This window comes from Pangasianodon hypophthalmus, chromosome 4, assembly GCF_027358585.1.
Source record: "Pangasianodon hypophthalmus isolate fPanHyp1 chromosome 4, fPanHyp1.pri, whole genome shotgun sequence".
Classification (NCBI taxonomy): Eukaryota; Metazoa; Chordata; class Actinopteri; order Siluriformes; family Pangasiidae; genus Pangasianodon; species Pangasianodon hypophthalmus.
Window position 1 is genome coordinate 22,619,465 of NC_069713.1, and position 14,851 is coordinate 22,634,315.

The window sequence follows — 14,851 nt, forward strand, 5'->3', positions numbered from 1 at the left end:
AAGCAGAAAAAACATTCATTGCAGAATAGTATAAAGTATAAAGGATATTTAAAGGTATCTAAACTGAATGTATGGCATTAATGCTTTTTCATGCTCATACAAATTCATCTTAGATACTTACTGACTTTTAGAAGCTGATCTGATTTTCTGATAGACTTTCTGACTGATTTTCTGACGAATGTTCCTATTGCTGGTACAGCAAATTATATATAGCTGCTAAGATGCCTCTATGTACAGTATGTCTATAAACAAAAGGGCACTGGGCTCCGCAAAGTTTCTGCACTGGGCTCAGAACCATGAAAAAAGGCTTGCAAACAAATAAAGAAACAAAATATAGTTACAGGAACTATTCAAATGCATAATGGATGGTTCGCCAAAGACCTATTGAAAATTACTTATATGATCATATGACAATGACATGACATGACATGAAATCATCAAGTTGCGTACAGTAAGTACAAAGATGCATTTCACATTAAAATGGTCTTAACTGGTCTCCAAACAGACTAAAAATGTGTTCCTACCATAACAAATGATTAAAAAGCCAGCCAACAATAAAAAGAGATAAAACGCTTCTTTCCCTTCTATTTAATATGATTTATTATAATACACATCAGTTATACAGTATATATGTGACAGCTACAATCACTGTGTTTTGTCTCCTTTGAAGGTTGCTGTAATAGCATCATAACCAACATGACTCTTCTCCCAGTTAACATTTTGGCTGGATGCCTTCCTTTAGCCACTGATTCTTTATAAATGTGATACTGTGTGAGAGAACATTTGTAATACAGCTATGAGCTGGCAGCCAGAGCTAATGACACCTAACACAATGTGGCTCAATTCACTATCCATTTTTTCTATTCTTCTACATTTAATCGAACTGAGAGTGCGTTGAGGAAGTCCTGCCCAGGTGCGCCTGCCATTTAGACTACAGATTACATGCTTTACAATGGATTTATCTGTAGCCAATGACTTTAAGGTTGACTTTAGTCTCCCTCATACACACTGTTTTGTAACCGCCATAAAAGACATTTATGGCCTGTGGTTGGTTTGAGTAAATTGCTTTCTGAGTGTCACGTTCAGACTGCCGAATTTACGCATTCCTTTCTGGATTGAGGAGGATTGAGGATTGCTGGGTGTGTGTGTGTGTGGGTGACTTTTTTTTTTTAAAGCTGGGTTTATGTACTTACGTTTATGTGACCTACCTGTCAGAAAGCCTAATGCAAGCACTTGTGTGGCCCTCCGTCTTGGTGTGGGCTGTGATGTGTGTGTCAGGTCAGCCATGCCAGCCAGATGAGTTTGAGTGCTTGACAGGAGAGTGTGTGTCAGAGAAGTATGTATGTGACTTCAGCCAAGATTGTTCGGATGGTAGCGAAGAGAGAAACTGTAAGTATTAAAGCTCACTACTATCATCTGGCTTTTGCTAATTTCTTTTTTATTCATGTTTATTGGCTCTATTCTTTATGTTTTGATGTGCTCTGTTATTTAAGATGTTACAAGTTATTATTTACTAACCACTAACCTACAAAGTGAGCTATTAAACTATTGATATCAGTATTTCTGCCTGGAGATGTAACAACTGATAAGTCAGTTCCTTAGTAGTCTCAAAGATTCTTCCATAAGATTATCTCACGACATTCAATCCTTATAATCTTGAATTGTTTGATAATTATAATCTCTCGAATGATATAATGTTTCAATCAAATGTTTCAATCATGTCCAAATTCAAGCTCTCTTCCCTGAACCATTGATTATATTCAGTGTGGTACACTGTAGACTGTGTGAGATATATAACTTTATTCAGAACATTAGCCGCTTCCTGTTTTAGCTCATTGACAGGACAATATGCTTTTAAATGAGCTGTAATGTGTAAACACGACAGTTTATGGCACAGAAAAAGAGTCTTTATTGTTCTCATAAAATGGAATATCATTGGGGAAGCATAGAGATGACACACAGCAGTGCTTTTATTATCGCATTTGTAGCCTCAGTTGTGTCTTTTCGAAAAGGAAACATGGCTGGAATAATGTTTACACAACCTCATAAGTGTCTTCTAAACAATTCTGATTAAGGGTTGGTGTCAGTTTTGGACAAATTCCCAATAAATTAAGACTGTCATGGACATTGTCTGAGCCGTCCTGCTGTTAGACATTAACATCCATCCAAAGAGATATATTTTTAGTAAGAGGAAGCCTTGCTTGTTTTCACTGTCAGCCTTAAAGTTTTTTATTGAACATGAAAACAATATCCTTGTCCAAACTAATAAAATCTAAAATCTTTCTTTAGTCAGATTGTTTTATCTTCGTCTCTTAAATTTTATTTGTTATTAGAAATCCTTTGTTTTTTTTTTCTTTCTCAGTTTCTATTTGGCAAAGTCACAAAGTGATATATGATGCAATATTTGCAGTAGATACTGCTGTCGTGTAGTCATATTTCCCATTTGTCTTCTTGCCATGTACATGTCAGACCACATGTACACCATATGGAGCTATCTGCTTAGAATTCTCCTCTAATCTCAACTCTATGCTTTGTCATCATCTTTTAATTTCAACCTCAGTGAGTATTTTTATACATTGTGAGGTAATATTTCATATTATCTTGATATTGTTCACAAGCAAATATCTTTGCTTGAACTTTTTAATACAGACACAGGCGACACAATTCATTCTCATGTAGCTCAACTTACTGAAAATGCTATACACCCTGGCATCCCAATGTATGGCAGAAATGATTAAGATTCAGCCAGGTCACTACGTGCAGTACCAGTTCTTGTTATTGATGCTAAGAATGATAACAGCTGAGAACTACCAGCTTTTCAGAATTGAGTTATCAGCCTATGGCTAGACCCCAAACACCACAAACAGAGGTATGAAAGCTATTGTGAAGCTATCTGTGAATAGTGTGCATCCCAAATCCTGGATCTTGTGTGTTGCCCAATTTCCAAAATTTTACCACAGACTGCTAGACAGCTGGAAGTCCCAATTAACCCTTCAGGTGTATGTGGCTGTCATCTCAGAGCATCACATCATCACAGCATGGATGGCCTCGCTCTAGGTTCTCATAAAACTTATGATTTTTCTCAAGGGGTGAAGTATCTCCATTCTCTCTGTTTGCTTAGGCATAAGGCCTGGGCTCTCCTCTTGAAGTCCCCAAGGAGTCCCATAAGGCCCGTATTTGTGAGTTTATGTAAGACGCTAAACTGAATTTGGTGTCTGAACTGAAAACTGCCTTTTTGATAGCAAATATGGATACAAAAAAAGTGGAAAAACTACATGCTCTGGTGCTGATGCTTATGGCCTAAGGTTGTAGGACCCAATTTGTAAATCAACTTTGCAGCATTCCATGAATGTGAGCCTGCAGAGCATTCTTTTGGGCCTGGTATGCGACCTGTGGTACTATTTATACCATACGGCAGCCATCCAATCCTCAGATCAACAGTTATTCTTCTGTGGAGGAACGACACATGGGATCCCTTATCTAAGCAAAGACTGGCCCATTGCATGATGAACATCATCACTATGGCTTACCTTAGCATCAACATGCACTTTTTCCAGGTTCTACAAAGTAAACCTCATGCTTCTCAGTGACCTGAGTGTAGTATTTGTCATCTTCAAATACCTTTCTGATCAGTCCTAAGTTGTGTCTCTTAACTAGGTGATTCTCACTGCCCCTAGTGATTAAGCAGAGTGAAACAGAATGCTAGTGCTACATATGTAACTGTGATGTAAAACATGTGTAATGTAAACAATACTTTTGAAAGTATGTGCCTAGTTACAATGAGGAGGCCTAGTGCCAGAGGAGAGGGGGTGTAAATGCATAATATTTTTTATTAGGTCTTTTCAAAAAATTATTGTCATAATCCATGGGTGGTGCCAAAGCACAGAATCAGAGCCAAAATAATTGCATAAAGCATTCTGTATTCACCATTACACAGTCATGGATGCAAATTTATCTAAAGTCATTATTTCTGTGGACTAATTTTGTTAAGCAAAAATCTTTGTAGAAGGCAGTTCCTAATTGTTCGCACTATCATTCAGAGATCCCAAATTCAAATCTTAATGATACTATAGTACCATGGCTGCAAGTCCAAGAGCCCTGCTCTCATTGTGAGGATGGATCAGAGCAACACTAGCTAATGGTCAATTGAGAGAAAATGCAGTAAAATAAGTTCACTGATTGTGTATATTGATGTGGGGATTTTGTGGTTTTACAGTTCAAATGATTGTGGTTTCCAATTGTACAGGTACTCATTTAGAGAGATGTGACTTTGAAGATGGGTTTTGTGATCTACAAACACCAGAATCAAATAATCTGTGGAGTCGAGGCTCATGCTTGACTGATCCTGGACCTCGGTTAGACCACAATGGCAACCCTGCAGGTATGCACACTTTATATAGGCACTTAGTAGAAGTAATTAAACTATTTATATATTATTATTGCAGTCTATGCCATCAAAAGGAAAGCATGTGTGCACATTTATTACAATATATTAAATACTTATACATTATAGAGATATTTGAGGTACAGTATATCAAAGAAAGTAGTGTATCATTGTTCCCTTTTTTCACTTAGGACACTACTTGTTCCTGCACTCTGAAACTGGAGAGACAGCCACTGCAGAAATATCCAGTCCATCTTTTCTGCCCTCGGAATCCTGCACGGTACTGTGTGTTATACGATTCACTACTTCCACTCTTATACTAGAACATTATGTTAATTATTTTACAGTTTGGAAATGTAAAGGAGCGTAAGAGGTTAAACTGAATGACAACTGATTAAATCTGTCTTAAATTCCTACATAAGTCTGAGATAAACAGAGCTTCAGCTAGCACAGTCCTATCAAACATATCTTTTTGTAATCTTTTGTAGAAGAATTCAAGTCAAGTCAAGTCAACCATATACAGCTGGTTAGTACACAGTGAAACGAAACAACATTCCTCCAGGACCAAAGTGCTACATAAAACAAAACACAGAACTACGGTAGACATTACATACTGTATATTTACATAAAGTGCACAGTGCAAACATGTGCAGACAGCACAAGACAGTACAAAAACTATCGAAACAAGACAATGGGCACAGTGAGTTACATTGCAGCACCGACGAGCACACAGTACTAATAAAAAAGTGACTGTTACGACAGTAGTGCAAAAGATTGACAAAATAAGTTGATGAATGTAAACACAGCAGCCAGGTGGAGATATATAATATATATTATATAATATAATATATATTGGTATATAATAAATATTTAAAGCAGCAGAAATTGAATGCAGGTGTGTGCAAATATTGTAAAGATGATGGGGAGATGCTCAGTTGAGTGTTTGTGTGTGTGTGTGTGTGTGCGTTTTCAGTCCAGTCCCTGGTGAATTGATGTCTTATGAATTAATGTCTTATTAATGGATACATAAATGTGCAAAAATTCCTGAATAGGATTTCATATATATTTAGACACTGCATATGCTGAGCAGGGTGGCACAGTGGTGCAGTGAGTAGCATTGCTGCTTTATAGCTCTTGGGTGCTGGGTTCGATCCTGGGCGTTCGATCCACGTTACTGTCTGTGTGGGGTTTCACTTCTTTGTGTGGCTTTCATCCGGGTTCTCCCGTTTCCTCCCACTTTCCAAAACCACAGTAGGTGGTTACACTCAATTGCAGATAGCTGTGAATGTGTGTGGTGCTGTGCGATGGACTGGCATCCCATCTGGGGTGAATTCTCCCACCTTGCACCCAGTGTTACCAGAATTGGCTCAGCATCAACCACAACCAGGATAAAGCACTTACTGAGAAAATGTTGAGAGCTGTACTGGATATTTGCCTGAAAAATTCCTATCATGTTTTCTTCTGATCTACATCCAATATAAAAATATAGCTCAAGAAAGAACATTAATATCTTATTTCTGATGTTTCCCTGGTAAGACGAATGAAGTTTATATCTGTTTCTGTGAGAATTAGCACGTGCTAATTTGAGTGTGCTCATTCTTTATACCCTGCAGGCCACTTTCTACTATCACATTGGCCAGGTGAGTGGTGACTTACAGGTTCTGGTTAAATCTGAACCTTCAGGAGAGCAGAGACAAATCTGGATTCAGACCAGACTGAATCCTGAGCCACTTACAAAGCCCTGGATAAAAACATCAGTTACATTCAGACAGAGCCAGGAGTTTCAGGTATGTGTACATGTGTATATTTCCAAAGCCCCATAGCAATTTACTGAGCAACACTTCCTGTTATTGTATAGTTAGCTTTATAGTTAAACTCTTAAGCATGATTAAGTGAATCTATGGATCATTTAGTTGTGTAGAATGTCCTATGTTGCCTAATTCGATTTAAATTGCTGCCTTTAATGAATGTCCTTAAATGAAATTGCCGTAATATGGATGCTGATTTTCCTGGAACTTTTTGAAGGCGTGTTTAATGTGAACAAGGGAGAAGAGCAATAAATAAATAAATAAATAAATAAATAAATGAAAAGTAATCCCGTCTTCAGTGGGTGGGAGCTCTGAAAAGTCTTGCTTGAAGTTTGTAGTACTGATATGAACTGAATTACAGTTCTGTCTTTGTCATTAAGTACTCACAGCCATAAAATACGCAGCTGAAAAATCTATAAATTGGACTTTGACCAGTGAAACCTGCTTTATGGACTGTTATTAAGGAGTCACGCTAAAATGGTTAGCAGATGCAATTCAACTTACAAGACTGATGACGGTTTAGGACTTGACCCTTTTTTACTTGCTGGTTGTGTTACTGCTGTAGAAAAAAACTGAAGCATTTCCTCAGATATTAAAGACATTCATTATATTTGACTCTTAAGGTAAAAAAAAGTTCACTGTTCATTATTGTGATTTTAAGCACAATAATAAGCAAAAGTATATTGTTACAAAGTGTACAATGTTGAGTTTGAAGTGGAATTATATATGACAAGTAAAATAACTCTACAGGTAATATTTCGTGGACTGGTGTTCAGCAACAGTGATCCTAATGAAGTTATTGCCTTTGATGACTTGTCATTCAGCCCAGGCTGTGTATCAGCTGGAGGTAACACACATCCACACACTCCAACATAATAACCTGATAACTCCCACCTTAATCATCAAACCTTACAATTCAATGAGAATTAGGTTGATGTAAAATAAGGGTAAGAGTAAAGCTGATACTGTGCCTTTGGAGGAGCTTATGGTCAGTTCGGGGGCAAAATTGGCAGCTCATATGTGGATATACTGTATATTGTAGAGTAGATCATGAAAAAATCATAAAATTATAAGAAAGGAGATTATAAAATACTGTTTGGAGGTAGAAGAGAAAGGGAGTGAGTGCCATTTTCATCTGGGAAAAGCCACATTTAACTGTTGCTGATTGTGCAAATTAAAAAGAGGCGAAATAAAGATGAATGACATTTTTAATCTGTTTCAGTTATGGCAAGTTGTAATTTTTGTTCTGGTTTTATAGCGTACTTTTCCCTCTGTGCTGCCACAGTGAAATTCGTCCTCATGAGCTTGGGCTCAGTTTTATTTGTCCATAAATAGCTGCACTACATATTTCAGCTTTAACGCTATCTATTGTAAAAAATACATATACACACACACACACGCACACACACACACACACACACACCACACATACATATATATATATATATATATATACATATATATATATATACAGTACTGTGCAAAAGTCTTAGACACATGCAAAGAAATGTTGCAAAGATGCCTTCAAAAATAGTGAAATTAAATTTTTCTACTTTAAAAAAAATACTATAAAGAGCAGTAAACAGTAATAAATGAAACAAAGTCAATATTTGGTGTGATGATCCTTCGCTTTGAAAAAAAAAAGTAGTCTCAGGTACAATTAGTGCAGTTTTATAAGGAAATGAGCTGTAAGTTTTATTGAGCATCTTGCAGAACCAGCCACAGTTCTTCTGGAGACTTTGACTGTCACACTTGCTTCTTATTTTTGCAGCAAAACCCAGCAGCCTTCATTATGTTTGTTGTCTGAAAAGTGTCTCTTATGTAATATGCTGCTTTCTTTACTGACATACAAACATTTTTCTATAACATTTAATTTTGTGCTGGAAAACTAATATTTGGAATTCTAAAATGTTTTTGTACTGAATCAATAATGTAGAAGTCATAAAACAAATATATAATATATATATACTGTATATATACAGTTGCAGCATTTTGAGAAACTGGGAGTGTTTGTACAACACCACTTTTTAACTGCTACTTTGATACTGATTGATTGGCATGATCAACTAATTAATTATTTGCTTGATGTTACATTCATAAAACAACTCATCGAGTTATTGCATAAAGTCAATTCTCCACTAAAAATGATCAGTGATAAAGACTTCCTTTGCTGCAGTCTTAACCATTTCACCATTGTATCCTAAGGGGTTGATACTTTCTATATGCTCTACATTTCTACTACACCTGATACATAGATGTGCTAACAAACTGCCACAAAACAGTAGTGTTGCATTTAAAAAAAAAAAGCCTGTCAGTTTGCTGAAACTTTGATTAAATATGTTATTAAATGCAAATGTAAAAGAAGGAAAATAAAAAAATCTGAGACAGAGACAACTTTATTATAATATATAATGATATATATATCACACACACACACACACACACACATATATATATATATATATATATATATATATATATATATATATATATATACAGACACACACACATATACACACAAACACACACACACACACATATATATATATATATATATATATATACATATATATATATATATATATATATATATATATATATATATATATATATATATATATATATATATGTGTGTGTGTGTGTGTGTGTTTGTGTGTATATGTGTGTGTGTTTGGATTTAGATTTGGATCCTTATCATTAAGGATCCAAATCTAAATGCGTATTTCTGTAAGGATGCTTTATGAAGATGTGTATGGTTAAAAGGGCTATAAGGTTTATTGAATTTTGCAATTTTTACAATTCACTGCAACATTTTAAAAGCTGCTATAAATGAGAGTTTGCAATTGTTATTAAATATGTAAAGTGTGGTATAATACATCACAATATAGAGATTATCACATTGCCCAGCCCAAAAAGAAAGAATGTCTAGTATGTTATTTTCTACCTACCAACTGGCAGAGGGAAGGTATGCATCCTCTCCAAGCCCCTCTCAGTTTGACTGTGGGGCAGGTGTATATGTGGACCCAAAGCATGTGTGTGACTTTACTCTGGACTGTCCTCATGGAGAAGATGAGGCCAACTGTCGTGAGTATTGTTTAATATTATATAGTATGAACTGAAATACAATAACTTCACTAAATGAATACATATTCATGATCATGTTTCTTGAAGATGGTACACAGTATGTATCACTAGATACTGTATAGGTTTGCTAACAACAAAATCATACAGAAATACAGCATTCAAAACTGTTTGATACTTTACACGATGTCTACGAAAAGAAAAAAAAAATATTTTATATATTTAAAAATAATATTTTTATTTAGAAAATAAATAAATAAATATTCGATTCACTGAAAACCTTTTTTTCCACAGAAAGTTCAGAGAAAAAAAAAAATCTGTAACATTTTTCAATTCAAAAAATGAAGGACTGATAAGTGACATAATTTATCACCATATCAATATTACATGGTCATATCGACCAGCTCTATATACAATGTTGAGAATCAAAATATTACTAACAAAATATTCAAAATATTATATTATATTATATTATATTATATTATATTATATTATATTATATTATATTATATTATATTATATTACATTATATTATATTATATTATATTATATTATATTATATTATATTATATTACATTACATTACATTATATTATTACCACACCAGTAGACGTTTGAACCGGTATAAAATATAAAAAAATATAAAAATATACCGACATTACTTTTTTAATGAATATTGATAAAGCACATGGAAAATTACATCATTCCATCCTATACTACTTCTAACAGATAATATAGATATAGATAACAGATATAAATATAATATAACTTGTAAAGCATTAGTGTTTTTCAGCATTTTATCATACTTTTAGCTTCCTCTGCACAGATTTAAACCTGAGTCATATGTGTGTTTATGTATGTGTGTGTTCTACAGCTGCACAGTGTGATTTCGAGGCAGATGCATGTGGCTGGCACGAATTTGTGCCTGATGATGGTTTTGACTGGGTTAGAAGCTCACCTCAAGTCATCTCCACAGACCAACAATACAAAGCACCTCCAAGAGACCACTCTACCAACACAAGCACTGGTAAGGACATACATACAGCTTTCATAGGTGAAAATGTTAACAATATTTGTATTTCATTAATATAATATATATTAATATATCCTGTGGGTCTCACAAGGCCTGAACTTACATTATAGCTTATAATTAGAGTTAACCCACATTGTTTCCAAACAGACTCTTCATAATATAAATTATCTTTATTAATACTGCATAAATCATGATATTAATTAACAGTATTAGTTAACTAGATGTTACTACTTAATTAATTTTCAGTTAATGGCTAATAATGTTTTTTTAAGGTTTTTTCCAAGTCTTCAATCAGTCCTGCCGTGGCCCAGCACTAAAAAGAGCTCATGATGCTGTTATATTTTCTAATAAATGATGCTGTATTGTACACATTTTCTTTCCCTCTTTTCACATCTATCCATTAACCACTCAGGCTTGCTATTGTTCAGATACTCTACTGTGAATTCCTCTCTTTCAGGCCACTTTCTTCTAGTCCAGAAGAACAGCAGTAGTTTTTCTCAGTGTGCTTTACTCCGGAGTCCCACGTTCCAGCAGGCTGGCCCGGACTGTAAAATTACCTTCTGGTAACAAGGAGATCTTGTATTTTTTGTCTGTCTTGAATATATAGATGGTTTAATAAATTTGATGTTTGATATTTTGGTCATAGGCATTACAATGCTGGTATGTCTGTGGGTGCAGCCAACATGTACCTGCAAATCAAAGGCATGGACAACCTTACAGTTCTGTGGCGCACACTTTACCATCAGGGAAACTTTTGGCAACCAGTGACTGTGCAGCTTGGCCGCCAGACAAGGCCTTTCCAGATCTTGGTGTCCAAACTGAGCCTGGGTGTGTATGATGGTATCTCCGCACTGGATGACATCACTTTTCACAACTGCTCACTACCAGTGCCCATGGACAAGTGCCCTACAACTGACTACTTCCACTGTGGGCGGAGTCGAGCATGCGTGGACCGCCTCAAGCTCTGTGACCTTGTTGATGACTGCGGAGATAGAACTGATGAGGAAAACTGCTGTACATCCTTGTTTTAATATAGCAAGAGATTTTAATTCAGAGCATGAGAATTGTGCATTGCTAAGTGATTTGTTATATATATATATATATATATATATATATATATATATATATATATATATATATATATATATATATTTATATATTTGTGTGTGTCTCTCTCACCTCTTCCTGCTTTTCCAGCCTCTGATTTAATGTGCAATTTTGAGGATGGCTTATGCAGCTGGACTCAGGATAAAGAAGACATGTTTGATTGGACCTGGAACCAGGGACCCACTCCCACCCCCAACACCGGCCCCTATAAGGACCACACGTGGTCCAGTGTGAGTGGACACTACCTCTTCATTGAGTCCTCTGCCCCTCAGCAATTCAAAGACACTGCTGTACTCATTAGTAGACCTTTTAATCCCACTCTCACCAAAGGAGAAGCCCCTCGTTCAACTTGTGTCTTCAGATTCCACTACCACATGCTGGGCCAGTACATCTTCCGATTAGCCGTCTACATCCGCAACTATAACACTGGGCGTGGCCAAATGCTGTGGGTTCGCCATGGTGACCAAGGCAACCTATGGCACAGAAAGACCTTGTACATCAACAGTGCACGCCCCTTCCAGGTGAAATCTCATCTAGTTCCCACATTTTCATTATAAATTAATTAATAATTTTCGTTAAATTATAAAATCACCTTCAATTATGCAGAAATTGAGTGATGAATAAATGCACTGTGAATGAATACACCATGCTAGAAGATTGAAATATCGTAAATAACATCATTCTTACGTATGTTATTTGGTATTAACTTTTCATGATCAAAAACATGTCATAGCTCTCACCTATCCAGATTCATAGAAGAAGGCACGGAAAACCTCACATACACACACACTCACACACTATCACACACAGCCTTGTCCTTTGCCTGATAACTATAATTAGATGTTCTCCAAAGCAGCACAACCTTGGCAACGTCTGCTATCAGCAATATTGTGGTCTCTGCCCCAAAGCTGTAAAACTTTTAGATGTAGATCATTAAACCCAAACACACATACACACACACACTACAAATGCAGTGACACTTTAAAAGACAGTTGAAACATCTGAACATCTCTCATTTCTAAACCTTTCCTCTATTTAAAGCCATATATACCTCATTTCATTGTTGTATCTGGACTGTATCCTGATAAGATTTTAACCACATGCATTTTTGCACGTCATGATACAATGTTTTGTTTGACAGATGTGGCTGGGAGAGATGGATATATTGTATATGTATTTGAATAACACAAAATTCTAAGATTCTTCTGATCTGAGATGGTTTGACCAATCAGATTGTCTGCATTGTGCAGATATGCAGAAATGCAGATCATTTCTATCTAGGTATAATTCTGATACTCAAGATACATGACACAACCAAGTGTAAATGGGATTTTCTTTTCCTCTCTCAAATTTGTCTCAGATTCTTGTAGAGGGCACAGTGGGGGATGACTTCACAGGAGATATAGCAATAGATGACCTCTCATTTCTGGGCTGTCAGCCATATGAGGGTAAATGTGACAATGAGACACCAACTAATAGTTTTTAACACATAATGGTCGATCAAAACTCTCATAGACTGTCCTATCAAACAAGTGTATTTGCTTTTAAAATTTGAATGATCACACCTTTTTTCTATATATGTGTGTTTAGGTGTACTCCCTTCATTTGAAGCCAGCACTATGGCTCCTGTCATCACTCGTCCCACATTGCCACCTCATAGCTGTCAACTGGGCCAGTTTGTGTGTGGGGCTTATGGAGAATGTGTGAGCCAGAATCAAGTGTGTGACTTCAGATGGGATTGTTCTGATGGCTCTGATGAAAAGGACTGTGGTATGTTTGTGTCGATCTTCATATCCATCTATCAGTCACTCCATCCATATCTCCTTCCCACATATACTTTTCTCTCAAAACATTTTAGTGATGGAACGGTGTTATTTTGAGGATGGAAATTTATGTGGGTGGAAACTGGATAGCCCCAAACCTCCAGTCCCACTACATGCCTTCCAGTGGCTAATAGGACAAGGAGAAACTATATATCATGGTGAAGAATATCATAGGCCTGTTAATGACCATACACTGTAAGTAACTGCATGTGTGTATTGTATATGTATGATGTTGTTCTATATACAGTCCAATCCAAAAGTATTGTAATATGTTTGATCAGTGGAAAAATGGATGGGTTCAAACAAAATGTGCCATGTTCTAAGTTGTTTAACATGTCCAGATGTCATTATCAGAAAATGAAAGCGGAAAGTTTGATCTATTATCTCATGTTCATGCTTTGATCTTTATTTAGAAAACATTAAATTGTTGTCATATATTTATACTGTATTTATCTCTGTAAGGTACCATTTGAGTCGTCTTCCTTTTATTTAAAATAAAATGTAGGTATCATACAATTTGGTTAATCCTTTCAGCTGTGCACTTTTTGTTATGTGTGTGCATATATTTTTGTCTGTGTGTTGGACTCAGTGGCACTGCAGAAGGCTGGTACATCTATGCAGACAGCTCTAATGGTGGGTATGGCCATGTATCCGATCTAATAACCCCACCCATCACTGCCACAGGGCCCCAGTGCACCATGGAATTCTGGTACTACATGAGTGGCTTCACTGTGGGAACACTACAGGTGGATGTTTCAAATGTCATCTCTTAGATTAAATCAGTTAATATTAAACTATACTATTACACTATATTACACTATATATATATATATATATATATATATATATATACATATATATATATATATATATATATATATATATATATATATATATATATATATATATATATATATATATACAGTATTATAGCACAAGCACTCCATCACATTTTATGCCCCTGTCACATTGTAAATGATTTCCAATTTTCTGAGGATAGGGATGAAGGGGTAATCTTATTTTAAAATTCAAACTGAGTGCGTACAACACATTTCAATTACATTTACTAAGCAATGACCTGACTTCTATTTGCCAAGTTTTTCATTTGTGTGTTTGTAGGTTTTAATCAAGTCTGGTAATGTCACACATGAGGTGTGGTCTGAAACTGGAAACCAAGGCAGCCACTGGATGCGGGGGAAAATTTTCATTGGAATCCGCCACAATTTTCAGGTCTGTATAAACACTTCCCAAAATTTACATTACAGATCAAGGAGTAACTCTTATTATGCCTCTATTGCTTCAATCAGAGCATATCCTTGTTTATCACATAAGTAAATAGGGTAGAAGGATGGTTTTACTAGATGTAACAAGATGCCCCTACTGACTTCAAGCCACCCTATGGAGGAATAGAGGAGTAATTTAGAGGGAAGACAGCCAGTCACAGTACACAGTAGACACCCCTGGTGTAGAGAGGGTGATGATAATTAACTTGACAGTGTCTGAAAAAACTCTAATATCTGATCCTGACTTAACGGCTGCCTACCAAGTAAGTATCACCATGTCACCGAAGAGCTCTTGGTGGCAGCTCGAAATAATAATCATTCCCAGAAAGCCAG

At 35.9% G+C, this 14,851-nt stretch overlaps 1 protein-coding gene across 1 annotated transcript in view; it reads left to right on the forward strand.

Moving 5' to 3' along the window:
- Positions 1-1,067: 1,067 nt before the first annotated feature.
- Positions 1,068-14,851, forward strand: part of malrd1 (MAM and LDL receptor class A domain containing 1) — a 60,869-nt gene continuing 47,085 nt past the window's right edge. The window contains exons 1-15 of the mRNA XM_026937183.3: positions 1,068-1,389; positions 4,247-4,381; positions 4,576-4,664; positions 5,998-6,171; positions 6,943-7,039; positions 9,151-9,276; positions 10,147-10,299; positions 10,763-10,868; positions 10,952-11,319; positions 11,503-11,933; positions 12,773-12,860; positions 13,003-13,182; positions 13,271-13,430; positions 13,825-13,981; positions 14,355-14,465. Of these exons, the coding sequence (XP_026792984.3) occupies positions 1,224-1,389; positions 4,247-4,381; positions 4,576-4,664; positions 5,998-6,171; positions 6,943-7,039; positions 9,151-9,276; positions 10,147-10,299; positions 10,763-10,868; positions 10,952-11,319; positions 11,503-11,933; positions 12,773-12,860; positions 13,003-13,182; positions 13,271-13,430; positions 13,825-13,981; positions 14,355-14,465 (2,541 nt within the window). The 5' untranslated portion in view covers positions 1,068-1,223. The remainder of the gene's footprint in view (positions 1,390-4,246; positions 4,382-4,575; positions 4,665-5,997; positions 6,172-6,942; positions 7,040-9,150; positions 9,277-10,146; positions 10,300-10,762; positions 10,869-10,951; positions 11,320-11,502; positions 11,934-12,772; positions 12,861-13,002; positions 13,183-13,270; positions 13,431-13,824; positions 13,982-14,354; positions 14,466-14,851) is intronic.